Below are 15,136 nucleotides of genomic sequence, written 5' to 3'. Positions count from 1 at the left end.
GACTAAAAAAGGTTTGTTTTTGGATAAACAGTTGTTGACAGTATTTAAGGGTGGAAAAGAGGACAGAATCTGATGAAGAAACTTCAGCTGATCAATCATTTCCACATCATAAAACTCCTCAGCAATAAACATGCCCCAAAAAAAGTCCAAACAAACAAAAGTCTAGGGTGAATTTTAACAATTTGTACATTCTAAGGCTGAACCAACATCAAACATTAAAATGCAGAGAGTGGAAGAGAAAGAGGGAAATGTGATACACAGTATATATCCCCACAACACAGATAATATAGACACATCTGCCCCCCCCACATAGAGAAGAGCTTTCTCACGTAGTTGCTTCTCCACAACATCAAAAAAACTGTCTTCTACTTCACTCTCTGATTCCTTCAGGAAAGGTAGCATTAATTATGTCTGACTCAAGCATAATATTATTTCACAATATAGACAGCTTGTAAGATCTTTTCTCTCTAAAGACGTTCTACTTGTTAATGTTGCAGTCAAATGTCTCCAGTCCATATAGACTACCGTTCAAAACTTTAGGGTAAGCAAAGTAAAAGAATTTGATAGTTTTATTCAGCAGGAATGCATTAAAATTGATCAAAAGTGACAGTAAAGACATTTCTAAACAAGATTTTGGTAACATTTTGCAACTATTTCAAATAAATGTTCTTTCTAACTTTCTGCAAAGAATTGTGAAAAAGTATCACTGTTTCCATAAAACATGAAACAAACCTGTTTTCAACATTGATTAAAAATGTTTCTTAAGCACCAAACAGGAATATTAGAATGATTTCTGAATCATGTAACACTGAAGACTGAATGGGCACTGAAAAATGCCATCATAGGAATAAAATACATTTTAAAATAGACTACAATTTATCTTTTCTATTTTAATACCATTTCACAAAATTACTGTTACTACTGTACTTTTGATCAAGTAAATAGCCTTGGTGAGCATAAGGAAAAAAAAATAGTTATGAACAGATATTAAAAATATGGATATTTTATACAAATACACACATACATATACATATATATATACATATATACATATATATATATATATATATATATAACATATATATATATATATATATATACATATATATATATATATATATATAACATATATATATATATCTATATATATATATATATATATATATATATATATACACACATACATATATATATATATATATCAGTATATATACACATACATACATATATACACATACATACATACATACATACATACATACATACATACACATACATACATACATACATATATACACACACACACAGATAGAGCTATTTAGATATAGGGAGATACTTTTATATTACCAGACCAGACTATTTTATATTGACTGTTTATACAGCTTTAAAAGTGTAACTTCACCTTTTTCTGGTCAGAGTCTGGCTCTGCTTCCTGTCCGTGTCCTCCTTCTGCCCCTCCACTCTTTTCCTCTCCACTCTTCTCCTTTTTCTGTTTCTTATGCTTCTTGTGTTTCTTCTCTTTCTTGTGTTTCTTTTCTTTCTTCTTTTTCTTCTTCTTACTACCTTCTGCTTCTGAGTTCTGCAGAACCAACAAAAAGAAAACATTTTGACCAAGCAAAATCATTCTATAAAAAATAGAAACATCATAAATATGATTTTAATACTGTTTTTAATACTTTGGGCAGTAGCTTTCCTAAATACAGCTGTTTCAATAGGATCCATTTATAAAAAACGAATAGCTGGACCAAAAACAAATCTAATTTTACAAGCAGTCCGGAGCAAATGAGACTGAGGCTTAGGCAGGTGTGCTGTACCTTGTTAGGTGATGGACTCGGGGAGACACTGCTGTTCTTTTTGGCAGGTGGAGGTGGAGAACGGCTAGCAGAGCGAGAAGGTGAGACTGAAGCAGGCCGCTTTTGAGCCGTCAGAGCAGGTGGAGGAGAAGCAGATGGTGAACGCGAAACCTGCCTCCTTACTGGTTGGGGGCTCTGAGAACCTCTACAAATTGACAGGAATAGATAGTCATTCAGAAATCATCACGTGTGTTACACAAATAGAGAGGGAGCTAACAGAAAACATACCTCTGAGATTTACGTGGCTCCGGTGTGCGAGAAACCCTGCGAATGGGTCTGGTGCTATGAGACGGGGACGTCTGACGTCTTTGTCTCTGTGGGGATGAACCAGAGGGGCCGTATCGAGCTGGAGAACTGGAAGACACTCGAGCGCTATGGGCAGAGGGAGAAGAGCGACTATCTCTGCCCCGTTGGGCTGCAGGAGGATTTGGAGAGCTTCTACGGTGGCGGGGTGGGGGTGAAGCAGAGGAGGGGGGAGTACATCTTTTTCCTGGACTACTGCCACGACTCCGTTTCGGGGATCGAGAGGAGCGACGTTTGGCCACAGGAGAGGGCGACCCTCTACGCTTGGCCACGGGTGGGGGAGATGATCTGCGCTTAGTAACGGGTGACGGAGATGCTCTGCGCTTAGCAACAGGTGAGGGAGATGCTCTGCGTTTGGACACAGGTGAAGGAGACCCTCTACGCTTAGCAATGGGTGAGGGAGTTCCTCTGCGCTTAGCAACGGGTGAAAGGGACACTCTGCGCTTGGTCACAGGTGATGGAGATCCTCTGCGTTTGGACAGGGGTGAAGGAGTCCCTCTCCTCTTGGAAACAGGTGAAGGAGACCCTCTACGCTTGGACACAGGTGATGGAGACCCTCTACGCTTGGACAAAGGTGACGGAGATCTTCTGCGCTTGGGAGGAGACCCTGATGAGCGTCTCTTTTGAGCTGGGGGAGGGGAGGGACTGTATCGGCGCTGGATAGGGGGAGTGAAGCGCCGGTGAGGTGGAGATGGAGATCTGAAATAGGAAGGACAGGAGAAAGGGATTAAGAATGAGTCAAGTCAAAGAGTCTTCACAACCCAAAACCACAAAAAAATGTTTAAAAAAAAATGCTGGACTATACCTGCGTCTTGGGGGAGGAGAGGGTGACCTTCGGCGGCGAACAGGAGAAGGTGAACGATGTCTGCGGCCAGCAGGTGATGGAGAACGCCTCTTTCTGAAAAAACAGAGAAAGGGAGTCTAAACTCAATGTTCCACAGTAATAAAGAATATTTCAGTTGAGAGTGCACAACAGGGCTGGGTATCGATTCTGATTCACAAGGTCAATTGTGATTAAAATTTTTTTTTTTATTAAATTTGTTCATTAAATCATAGCCAAGGTCCCTATGATTTCGGCGATGTGGTAAACAATCACAGAATCCAGTCATTTAAATGGAATTTGCTGTAAAACGCGGAAGGTCATGGAAGTTTCCCCATTTTAAATGAATAAATCAAAAGAATTTTAATATCAATACACATATCAAACGGTGATATGGACTACTGTCTGTGAATATTAAACCACGAAAAGACTACTTAAATTTGAACCCTGTATGTTCTGTGTGTCTCCATTTGAATGAAAGGCGCAGATGCACGGTTTCATTTACTACACATATACTGAAGCGCGTGTGACGCTCATAGTGTTTTCAGGCCTCATGATGTTAGGATACCAACATGTGTACTTCATCTTCAAAACTGCTCTGAGTCTCTTCATGAGCATTTTACCTTTTCATTTGAGAATAACTATCGTCATATCATATACACAGAAACTGAAAGGTCTTTACAGCAACCCATCAAAATAGAAGCTCACTTTAACTTGAAGAAATTGTGACAGAAATATTTTTGTTGTACATTAGAATGTACATCTAAATGATAATTAAACCTTAATTTTTAAAGAATAAATCAAAATTTTTCTTCCATGTTTTAATTGATTGTGCTGCACTTTGCCAGAAGTTTAATTTCATTTGATTATAAATTAATGCTTTATGCCTTTTCATAATTCCATAGGATCCAAAAAAAAATAATAATAATAAAAAATAAATTGGTTCCTAAAAAAAAATATTTGTTATCCCATCATAAAAAAGGTTATGTTAAACTCTGAATAAATTGCTGTTAAATTGTGTAAATGTCATGATTGAGTCCAGAAAAAGTTAAAACAGTAAATAATGGATTCCTGAAAAACTTAAATGGAAAAAATGGAATTTGGGAAAAATAAAATGGAATTTGGGAAAAAATAAAAATGATTTCATAGGGCTCTAATCACCTCAGTTTAAAGTTCAAGAGTCTTATAATTCAGCCAAAAATGAAAATTCTGTCAATTTTTTTTTTTTAACAAAACCTAAGCAAAGCAATGAGGTTTGTTCTAACATATGATACAAAGCACGATTGAGCTTCTGTTATAAAAAAAAAAAAAAAAAAAAAAAAAAAAGTTACGTTTGTTCTTGTGTGTCAAGCAAATCATGTATTACTTCTACAATCTCTATAAGAACTTGTCAATTTGAATTTAAAAACACTGGCATTAAATAAGGGACTATAGGAAACAATAGCGAATACATTTAAGCAATTCATCTGAAAAATCGATTTTTTCCCCCTTTTTAATCCTGAAGTGAACAACGCATAGTGTACAGTCATGGCCAAAAGTATTGGTAGTGACAAATTTTGTGTTTAGCAAAATTTGCTGCCTTCATTCACATTGTTTCAAGATTGTCACTCAATTGGTAACCCAATTCAAATGCAAATGTAAAGTACATGCAAATGTTATTATTTTCACCTTGGGGATGCATCTCTGTGCCGTCTCCGTGGTGATGCAGGTGAATGGCTCCGCCGCCTTCTGATTTCTCCATTCCTTGCACCTGCCCCCCTGTTCTGTCTCCTTGGACCTTCATCTTCAGAGGAAGATGATGAGCCAGAGTCTGTAAGCAAACAAAAAACCAAACCAACAGGGATTATCAGTTATCAGTTCTAAATCAAACATCTACAAGAATAAATTTTCCACAACCAAAATGATTCATTATTGCAAGCACAGGTGTGAGAGGAAGAGGGAGAGAAGGGAAGTGAGGACAAACGTGTGTGTGTGCGCGATGGAGCATAAAAAAAATGGTGGTAACCTGAAGAGGTCTGCTGATTCTGTCTGCGATACTGACGTCGCTGCTGGACAGAATCTGCGGTTGACTCTTTGCCCACCTTCTCCTCCTCTGAAATGCAAAGCAGTGGAGTCCTTCAGGGCCCAGGAAACAGCCATGTGCCCACCATCACACACCCATGATGTGCAAAAACATACCCATAACATGCACCCTCCCCTCATCGTTTTAGAACAGAAGAGCTGCAGAATCCATAACATCAGTTCATCACGTGATTTCTACACACTTCTTGTGCAACAGCTATTAAAGTATAACCAAAAGCCAGCCAGACAGGGTTCTGTCTACAAGTCTTGCATTTCTATACCTTTCTGACATGCACACAAACACATGTTAAAGAGACAAATCTCACCGGACTCTGATGCATCAGACCGTCTGGGTTTAGGAGAAGGAGAGCGAGAGTCATTTCTTCCACCAGGCCTGGGCTTCACAGCTGAAATTTTTAGATATGTTACAGTGAGAATCATTTCGCTGCTTAATATACTACATGCAACACAGCACTGATGAAGAACCATTTTGACTTACATAAATAATCAACTATAATCTGAAGTAAATTTATTTTAAAATCATCTTTAAATAATTTCAAAATGCATATAACAAAACAGATTCAAAACTGATTTTGAAAATGCAACCTGACGGACTGGTGCCTGGTCCTGAAGGACTACGACCTCGTCTTCTGGAAGGGCTGGAGGGGTCAGAGCGACGTGGAAGTTTTCTGGGAGGGGTAGCTGACCCACGTTTCCCTGCTCTCTTATGGGGTGAATGAGAGGATGAACTACCAGAGGAAGACCGGGAGCGAGAGCGCCGCCTGATGGACAAACAAGTTCAGGTAAACACAATAGTTGACCTAACTTCTAGCAGTTCATGTGAAGACAGACTGTCTCTGTATAAGTTGAGTAAAAAGATGAGTCAAAGACATGAGAACATTTAGAAAACTTAATGTCACATCATTGTGGCTTTACACCACCGTTTAAATGTTTTTGGAAGGCTTATGCTCACCCAACACGCAATTATTTGATCAAAAACACAGTAAAAACAGCAATATTATGAAATACAATTAAAATTAGTTTTCTTTTATATATTTTGAAATGTTATTTATTCATGTGATGGAAATTCTGAATTTTCAGCACCCATTACTCCAGTCTTCATTGCACATCTTTCAGAAATTATTCTAATATGCTGATTTGGTGCTCAAGAAACATTTCTTATTAGAATCAAGCTGTGCTGCTTAATATTTTTGTGGAAACGCTGATACATTTTTTAGCATTCTTTGATTAGTAGAAACTTTCAAAGAACAGCATTTATTTGCAATATTAACTTCTGTAGCAATTAAAAGTCAAATGTCAATTTAATGCATCCTAGCTGAATAAAAGTACTATTTTTATATAAAATAATAAAAAAAAAAAAAAATAAAACACACACACACACACTGACCTGCGGACAGGTGACCGGCTACGTCTATGCCTAGAGGGTGGTTGCCGTCTAGGAGGGCTCCTACGTCTTGGAGAGATTCGCCTCCTGGGACTAGTTCTGCGACGAGGAGAGAAAGACCTAGAGGCAAAGACATTAGCAGATAAACAAAAGGATCTAGGATAAGAAATCACAGGGCTTCACCATCAGAGAGAAGACTAACCTAGAGCGGGATCGAGGTCGTCTACGAGAACGAGGTGAACGAGAGCGAGAGCGGTGGCGTGGGCGATCTCTACGTCCATCCTTCTCTCTGTCCCTGTCTTTAGGTTTGGGCCTGTCTTCCGATTTGGATGTTTTATCTGGAGATGACTCTTTCACAGCCTCAGACACAGAGTCTGGCTTCATGTCACCCACAAGATCACTGACAGGTAGAATTGGGGGGAAAAAATGTCAGTCAAAAATCCATCCTGTATAAAGGGCAATTTTATACACTATTTTCAATTAAATGAAGTCACTCCTTGAGGCCCAAAATGAATTTACATAAACATTTCCAATTTAAATGCAAAGTCCTTTTATTGTCAAAGGCTATTTGAAGGACTAATATATTCGGATGCCATAGTGCAATGTCATGTTTCCACAGTTACCTAGTAGAGGAAGCCTCCTGAACAAGTGGCTCTGGTTTGGAGCTCTCTGATTGGTCTGGTTCTTGCTTTGGTTCTTCTTTATGATTGGGCGGACTGGAAGGCGGCGAGGCAGCTGGGCTCGGCTTTCGGCGAGGAGATCGAGAGGGACTGGACTTACGGTCACGCTTCACAGGAGAGCGGGACTTCCTCCTGGGAACAAAAGAAAAAAAAAACAGTTAAGCACAAGGCCAATTTACAATATCCTTTATTTACACTGTCAAATGTGCTAAATAGCCATTTCGCTCATTTTCATGCTGACTGACAGCGAAAAGAAATCCAAAACCAACCTTTTAGGGCTTTTTGACTGAGCTCGCTCTTTGCTTTCCTTCTCTCTTTTATCTTCATCTATTTTTTTCAGAGAGGCAAGTTTCTCCTGTTCGATCTGAACATCAAAGAGAAGGAAAACTGTTAAACACTCAACTTGTAGTTTACAAACATGTTATACACATATAATCATTAGGGATCGACCGATATGCATTTTTCAGGGCCGATGCCGATACCGATTATTACAGATCAAGGAGATCGATAACCGATATTTTGAACCGATATGTGTCTAGTGTAAAAATGAAAATTAATGTCAAAATTAAGAATAAAAAGGACTCTGACAAAGACTCTCTTTAAATTATTTTAACACATCTTTAATTCTGAGAACTGTTCATAATAACAACATCAATATTAATAATAACAACAAACATAAAAAGTGCTGGGAGCATCCATCAGCAGCATTCTGTAAACTAAGTAAAACTTGCATCCATCAGCAGCATCCTATAAATAAAGTAAAACTTAAAGCAAATTTAAACAGCGACAAATTAACAAATAATGGAAAATAAATGTAATCTCTCTCTTTCTATATATATATATATATATATGTGTGTGTGTGTGTGTGTGTGTGTTACATTTAGCATTTTATTTGCAACCCAGAATTGCATTAAAATCACACACAACCCATATTGTAATAGTGTTTTTTTTTTATATTTTTGATGTGTAAAATGTTTGTTTGACTGTTTATCACGGCGATACAAACTAGGAATTAAACATAACAGCGTCATCCAGAAACCTGCAATGTGAGATTATTGACAATTTACGTTATTAGCATAGGGTTATTAGCAGGGTGCGATTTGTGAAATAAACAGAGGGGGGGGATGCTTTTGAAAAATTTTATGAAATGTTTTTAATACGACGGAAATTGTATTTAGTGTGATCTCAGTTTAATAAAAACATTGTAAGCCTACGTTAGGCCTATTAATTGTAATGATTTAATGTCCACGGTTATTCAAACAACAAATTACATCGAGAAAGCGATCAAAGAACACAACGGAGCTTTTTGAAACTCCGAATCAGTTAAACCATTGCGTCGCAAAATGATTTCACTGTTTCGATGCGCTTCAATCGGATCGCGTATCGTGAATCATTTGATTCAGATCTAGACATCAGAGCGGGTTTGCATGATGTTTTTTTATCCCCACCGGGGATAAAAGTTATTCAGCAGAGGCAGGGATGCATAGACCAGAAGGGGGGAATCCCCCCATCCCCCCCGGCAAAGCGCATGCCCGGCTAATGGTTATTAGTCAAATGATAGAGCGCGGCCGCGGAGATAACTAAATCAGGAATAGGGAGCTCGCGTCGCGTCAGGGCGTCAGAGCTCGCGCTTAATGCCCTTTCAGCTCTTCAAAATTGCATAATGGTAATTCTGAATCTGTATGATAAATTATTTTGCAAACATGTTAGAATAAAGCAATATTTCTCCAAATATGCGCAATTTTTTTGACTAAGAGCCCTAACGGAACGGACGCTGTTCAGTGAAGCTATGTGAACAACTCAAAAAAATTCATTCGTGTTGATAATCTATTCACAATATAACGTTAAGTTGGCCGAATGGTGAGAGAAGTAGGTTTTAGTTTCACTATCTCAGCACTGATGTGATGATCCGTTAAAGCATATCACTGCAATGACGGACATTGACCGGGAATTCACAGTATAATAACAGAACGGGGCTTGTCATTATAAATCGATTATATTTAGGTGTTTTGCAACTTCAATGTAGTGATTTATTGCAACTTCAGGAACGTTTACTGCATTCTTACCTTCGAGAGATAACTTATTGATGTGTGATGATGATCACTGAAGCAGGCAGCTCCTTTGCTTTCGGTGTGAGAGCGGAACATTTTCCAGCCGCGCCAGCCGTATTGATTGGCCAGGCTCGTGACTCCCAACAAATCAGACGGACGATGGGCGGGGCTTAGTCTAGGCCACAGAGCGGTGCGCTCTGACTGAGGTGGCTGGATCAGTGCCAGATCGCGCATTTTTCAAAATAAAATGGTTTTATCGGCAAATCGGTTTTGAAAATGGCCGATGCCGATAACAATAAAAATGCTTAATATCGGCGCCGATAATCGGCCACGCCGATAATCGGTCGACCCCTAATAATCATACAAACATCCACATAAACCCAACCAATAAAACAATCAGAATCAGTATGCAACTTTTCAGCTCTTCATCACCTGTCTCTGTTTGATCTCCTCTTTCTTTTGCTCCAGGAAGGCAGATGGAATACCAGCGATGTTCTCCTGGGCACTTAGCAACAGCGGCCAGAGGTCTTTCATGAACTCTCGAGCGTTCTTCCCATTCAGAAACCCGGTCAAATTAATCTGCATCATCTTTCCATCTGGATTCTGCAACACAAACAGCAGAGAGGAAGAAAGAGGGGAAGAAACCAAGCAGTTAATACTGACACAGAACCAGAGTGCTGAGCTCTGAAAGTCTACCTACACCTTCCCTTCCTGAACATAAGTAAACAGCTGCTTTTCATCAAGAGCCCAGTACCAGCAGGCCTCAAAAATGTCTCTAAAACCAACAGCCACAGCTGAATGTTATTTTTACTAATAAACCAACTGTATAAAAGGAACAAAAACACTTCTAAAATGAATAAACTGCCTTTGAGCATGCATTACATGTTTAAATGTTATCATCTGAACTGAGATGTACCCTCCCAGTTCACATTCCCTCGTCAAGGAGCAATAAGACCCTCCCCCACCACTAGGGCTGTCTCTTCCTGTGCAATATCAAACTCCTGAGAGATAGAAACATAACAGTCCACAAACAGAGTGCATCAAAACCCCACAAAGCAAGAACAGTCCCGTTGTCTTCGGTGTGAGTGGCGCAGGATCTGTGGGCTGGGGGGGGGCGGAGAAAGGCGCTCCATTGGCTGGCCTCCGCCTCACTACTGCATCACACTCAATCACCTTGAGTTTAATGCTATATCATTTATCTAAATTGCAAGAGACGAACAAGCAATAATGAGTACACAAGGCATGGAAAACTCTTTATTTACAACAAATGAAGAGGAAAATAAACCTGTAAGATCCATGTGCTAAGACAGGTGTGCTGAGTCACGCTCCTGAAGATGTACATCACACCAGAGTTTAGTCATAAGAAAAAGGTTGGACCTGAATTTAGCAATAAAGTAGATCTCCAAGAGCAGGACTGAGCACCCGGTGCCATAAAATGATTTAAACGAATGTTTCTAGTTCAATACAGGTTAAGCTCCAATGACAGCATCTGAGGAATAATTTAAGTATTTTCTAAGTTTTTTTGACACCAAGGACCCAAAATTATGATTCGTTTGCACCCTTCAGGATTATATTTTTATTCATATGGACCCAATTAGACTGTTTTAGAAAAAAAAAAAAAAGTGTGATTATAAAAGAGAACATGTTTACAAAAGCATTTTTTATTCTGCCTTCCCATCACTGTCCTGAAACCAAGCAAATTACTTTATAAAAAAAGGATACAAATGAAAAACTGACTTGATTTAGGAGTATTTTATTTCTACCCAGTATTAAAGAAAAAAGCTCCATTCGTCTTTGGAACACAATTTAAGATATTTTGGATGAAAACCGGGAGTCCTGTGACTGTCCCATACACTACCAAGTAAATAACAGTGGAAAGGTCCATAAAAGGTATGAAAGTCGTCGTCAGAATACTCCATCTGCCATCAGAGACACAGAGAAGGCTGTCTATGGGGGACAGTCACAGGCCTCCTGGTTTTCATCCAGAACATCTTAAATTGTGTTCCGAAGACGAACAAAGCTTTTACGGGTTTGGAACGACATGGGGGTAAGTGATTAATGACAAAATTTTCATTTTGGGGTGGAGTATCCCTTTAATGTTGTGATTCTATACGATGTAAAATTTAAAATACTTTTCTTAAAAAAATTATTGAAGGAAAGATTTCAGTTTATAGAGCGATTTTTGAGATTTATTTTACATTTTTTAAACAATTAAGTCAGTCATCCAGTGTCCCCCGTGGTAGTTTGCTGAGGCCTGATCCTTTTTGAGAACCTTTGCCCTAAAAGCAAAGTAAAGGATGACTTAATTATTCTTAGAGGAACCTGATATTACTCCACAAATGCTGTTGGTCAAAACGTATCCTGTACTGATCCTGAAGCATTACTTTAAGATACTGTATGGCTATGCCATTACAAAAAACTAAAAGCACCTCTTTATTTCTGAGAATAAAGAAAAACCTTTATGTATCATTAATAGGAGCAAATACCTCTCTGGAATCCCAATGAAAGTTTCCTGAAAATCAAATCTTTAAAGACTAAAACAGTGACTAATAAACCGAGCTTAGCTAAACTAATGAAAACGCAAAATGTCACGTGTCTCTCATTCTTTTTTTTGTTTCATTTTGCACAAATGCACAATCATACAAGAAACCAATGTAAAGTTTAAAAACTGATAGTAGAGCTAGTCACTGAGACTGAGAATAACAACACGTATTGACTAATAAATTCCATTTAAATAAAATAGCTATCTTTAACCAAAGTCGTGCTGCGCTATCATCTCACATGCAACGTTATGTTCTTCTTTTTAATCTTTAATAGTTGTATGTCATTTTGGTAATCAAAAAAAAAAAGGTAATCAGGCCTTTGTGTTTAAGATGTACTGCTAAACTTTGACTCTGAAACAAAAAGGCACGAATGATAAAGCTGAAATGACTACCACTGGCACAATGTCAAGCCCTGCTTATAACTCACCTCAAAAAATAAAGCTCATCATCAAGGGAGAGTTGGATTCAGAGAGACTTTTGGCTCGGGTGAGATCTAATTAGGAGTTGGTGCTATACTTCAGATGCAAGGAATAAGATCCATATTGGTTCAGGCCTTTTAAATCATAAATCACATCAACATTAGAACATTGCTGTTCAGAAGGAATGGTGTCACAAAATCATATCTAAAGAGAGAGAGAATATCATTTTTACCCGCTTTTCTGTCTTTTTAAAACCAGACAGACACTTAAAGACTGATGTTAGATGCTTTCTGCTGTTACATCTACACATGGCAAATGTTTCAAATAACTGTCAGCACTGATCTTCAAACCTTCTCTCATCCACCCAAAGAACAAAACACATCTAATATATAACTGCAGCATGTGTGAAAAGACAACGGGAAAGAGCAGAGCGGGCGTCTACCTTTTCCTCCAGCTGGTTGAAGACAAATTCGATGACGACATCATCCTCAAAGCCAAGGATCTCCGTCACTCGCTGGGTTATCCAGGGCTTCACCACTTCCAGGTTGACCTTGGTCATGTCCACCTAATAACAAATTTATTAATAGGATTTTCCATATATATGTTGGTAACTTAAGGGTCCTAATCCTTCCAAATACTATCACCAATTCTGAGTTGTTCTACCTAAAATTATATTTGAAAACTGTGATACTTTTTTCTTCAAGTAATCTTTGATGAATAGAACAGCATTTATTTAAAACAGAAAACTTTTGTAATGAACCTTACTGTCTCTTTTGAGCAATTTAATGCATGAGTGCTGAATAAAAGTTTTTTTTTTTTTTAAGTTCCTTTTTAATTTGTTTCTTTAATAGTGGTTAGAAATATAATACACCCAAAAGCAAGTCAGTTTTTAATTTTAATCTTTTATTTGAAATGGAAAACTTTTGCAACATAAACTTCACTGTCACTTTTAAACAATTTGAATGCATGAGTGTTGAATAAAAGTATTAATTTATTATAACAGTTTTTTATTTTAAAGATCTTTCCTATATGGTTGAACTAATAATTTCTTGTAAAATCTAGGAAACCTGAATACGCAGCACGTTTATGGTAACAACGTGTTATGAACACATTTGCACCAAAGAAAATAAACATGTATTTCCATATTCTCTACCTTCTTCTCCAGACATTCTGCAAACTTCAGTTGCTTCAACAGCTTCTTGTGTTTGTTGCTGAAGCGGTTATCCTGCTCTGCACTGGTGCCCTGAAACAACAAGAATTCACAATTAAAATAATATAAGATACAGGAAATACATATTTTCTGAATCGGAGATGAATATACAATTTGCAGTAATGAGACAGAAAATAAATTGAATTACTTCACCATTTGAGTAGGACATTGACACGTGTGTAATATATAACGTATATTATTACTAATATTTAACTTTTTTCCCTTTGTCTTATTTAAATGTTAATTCTGTTCTCAATGTCATATATGTATGTATGTTTGTACGAAGAGTTCCTTAAAAAAAAAAAAATATTTGTGTGTTTGCACACGTTTGGCGTAGAAAGCTCATTCTGATTCCGATTACACGGCTTGCTATCGTTTAAGAACGGAGTTTGTCGGGCTGGTTTTCGGTTTCAGCCTGTGTTTTAATTCTACTACGCAAACCAGAGTACAGCGGACTGTATAATGTTACAGTGGAGTTTATCTGTAAGAATAAGAGCGGTAATGTGAAATTCAACGCGCTGGGTTCCTTAAATCCGTTGTTCCCGTTTAATCTGTTGAGTATGTTCTGGTCCTCGCACGCAGCCGCCATTACAGCCGCACTCCAATGAACACACCAAATACAGCCTTAAAACAACCGACTAATCAACCAACTGACAGATAACGCGTGCAAGACAACGTATTTGACCTTTATTTTGCGATAGTTGTAAAAGAATATAATACTTACGCGGAAAAACCCCGCGTCCATTTCTATCGTGTGTCAATATGGCACGATGTCCCACAATCCACTGCGTCAACCTCACTTCCGGTGCCTGTTCAAATCTAATAAATACTACTTTGAACTTTTTTTTTTTTTTTTTTTTTTTAGCGTCATAGTGTTTCATAATATACTGAATTGATCGCGAAAATATAAAACAAAATATATTTCATGTTATTTTGGTTAGTTTATTATTTGTGAGTACTGCAGTGGTCTCAATGAACAAAGACATACTGTTTGCTGTATTAAAGCCCTTTATTTGACATACACTGCAATTTTCCACCAGTTCTTTTTTAGATTCATTAACAACTTTTGAGGTTAAATGATAAGTGAAAATTAAGGCAGTTTCAACTTTTAACACTGAAATCACACTTGTTTTTGGAAGAAAGGTGAGTCATTCTATACATCGTCTTATTTATCTTGAACATCTTATATTTTGATTAGTCATTTTTATTTGTCTGCACCAGTAGCCTATACAGAAGGCAGACTAAGACTTTCAGATGGGCCGAAGCCAAATAACGCCCCCTTTACTACTGCAAGGCTTTGGGTGTTTTATCCAGTAGTTTTGCTCTTCTAACAAAAAATGTTTAAACAAAAAATGTGTAAAAAAAACTCTTAACAGTGTATAATAATACATCAGCAATGCTAAGTGATAAAGTACTTAATTCACACCACCAAACTATGCATTGTGAACCCAGAGCCATTTGATAACTGACTTTAAATAAATAGCCAATTCAGACAATAGTAGGTTTAACAAAACCCAAAATTCAATGATTTCCTCAGCGATCGCAGCTGGCACAAAGGCAATCTTTTGATTCACACTAAAGGTAGAAGTGGTTTAAAGTATTTTCTGCCCATGGCTGTGTTCAAACAGACAATTCCTCTTGTACACAATACATGGAGTTGTCTAGAGCAGCGGCTCTCAATTCTAGTCTCTATGTCTCTCTTATCTTATCACAGGATATTCCAACATGATTCCAATTCGAAGCGAACGTATATGTTCCATTCAAAGTGCATTGAAGTGTGCGAGACGTGAA

The 15,136-nt window shown here is 37.8% G+C and overlaps 1 protein-coding gene across 1 annotated transcript; it reads right to left on the bottom strand.

Moving 5' to 3' along the window:
* Nucleotides 1-300: 300 nt before the first annotated feature.
* Nucleotides 301-14,129, bottom strand: srrm1 (serine/arginine repetitive matrix 1). Its single transcript, XM_042774075.1, has 17 exons — nucleotides 14,070-14,129; nucleotides 13,289-13,378; nucleotides 12,578-12,700; nucleotides 9,606-9,776; nucleotides 7,392-7,486; nucleotides 7,066-7,254; nucleotides 6,645-6,842; nucleotides 6,446-6,562; nucleotides 5,644-5,819; nucleotides 5,364-5,444; nucleotides 4,982-5,068; nucleotides 4,645-4,786; nucleotides 2,962-3,054; nucleotides 2,082-2,855; nucleotides 1,815-1,998; nucleotides 1,403-1,579; nucleotides 301-377 (listed from the first exon to the last, which is right to left on the bottom strand). Exons 1-17 carry the CDS (start codon nucleotides 14,088-14,090, stop codon nucleotides 366-368), a joined length of 2,730 nt encoding a protein of 909 aa, XP_042630009.1. The 5' UTR covers nucleotides 14,091-14,129; the 3' UTR covers nucleotides 301-365.
* Between the last annotated feature and the right edge of the window lie 1,007 nt (nucleotides 14,130-15,136).

Source organism: Cyprinus carpio, chromosome A17, assembly GCF_018340385.1.
Source record: "Cyprinus carpio isolate SPL01 chromosome A17, ASM1834038v1, whole genome shotgun sequence".
NCBI lineage: Eukaryota > Metazoa > Chordata > Actinopteri > Cypriniformes > Cyprinidae > Cyprinus > Cyprinus carpio.
This window is presented reverse-complemented; position numbering and strand designations above follow the sequence as displayed.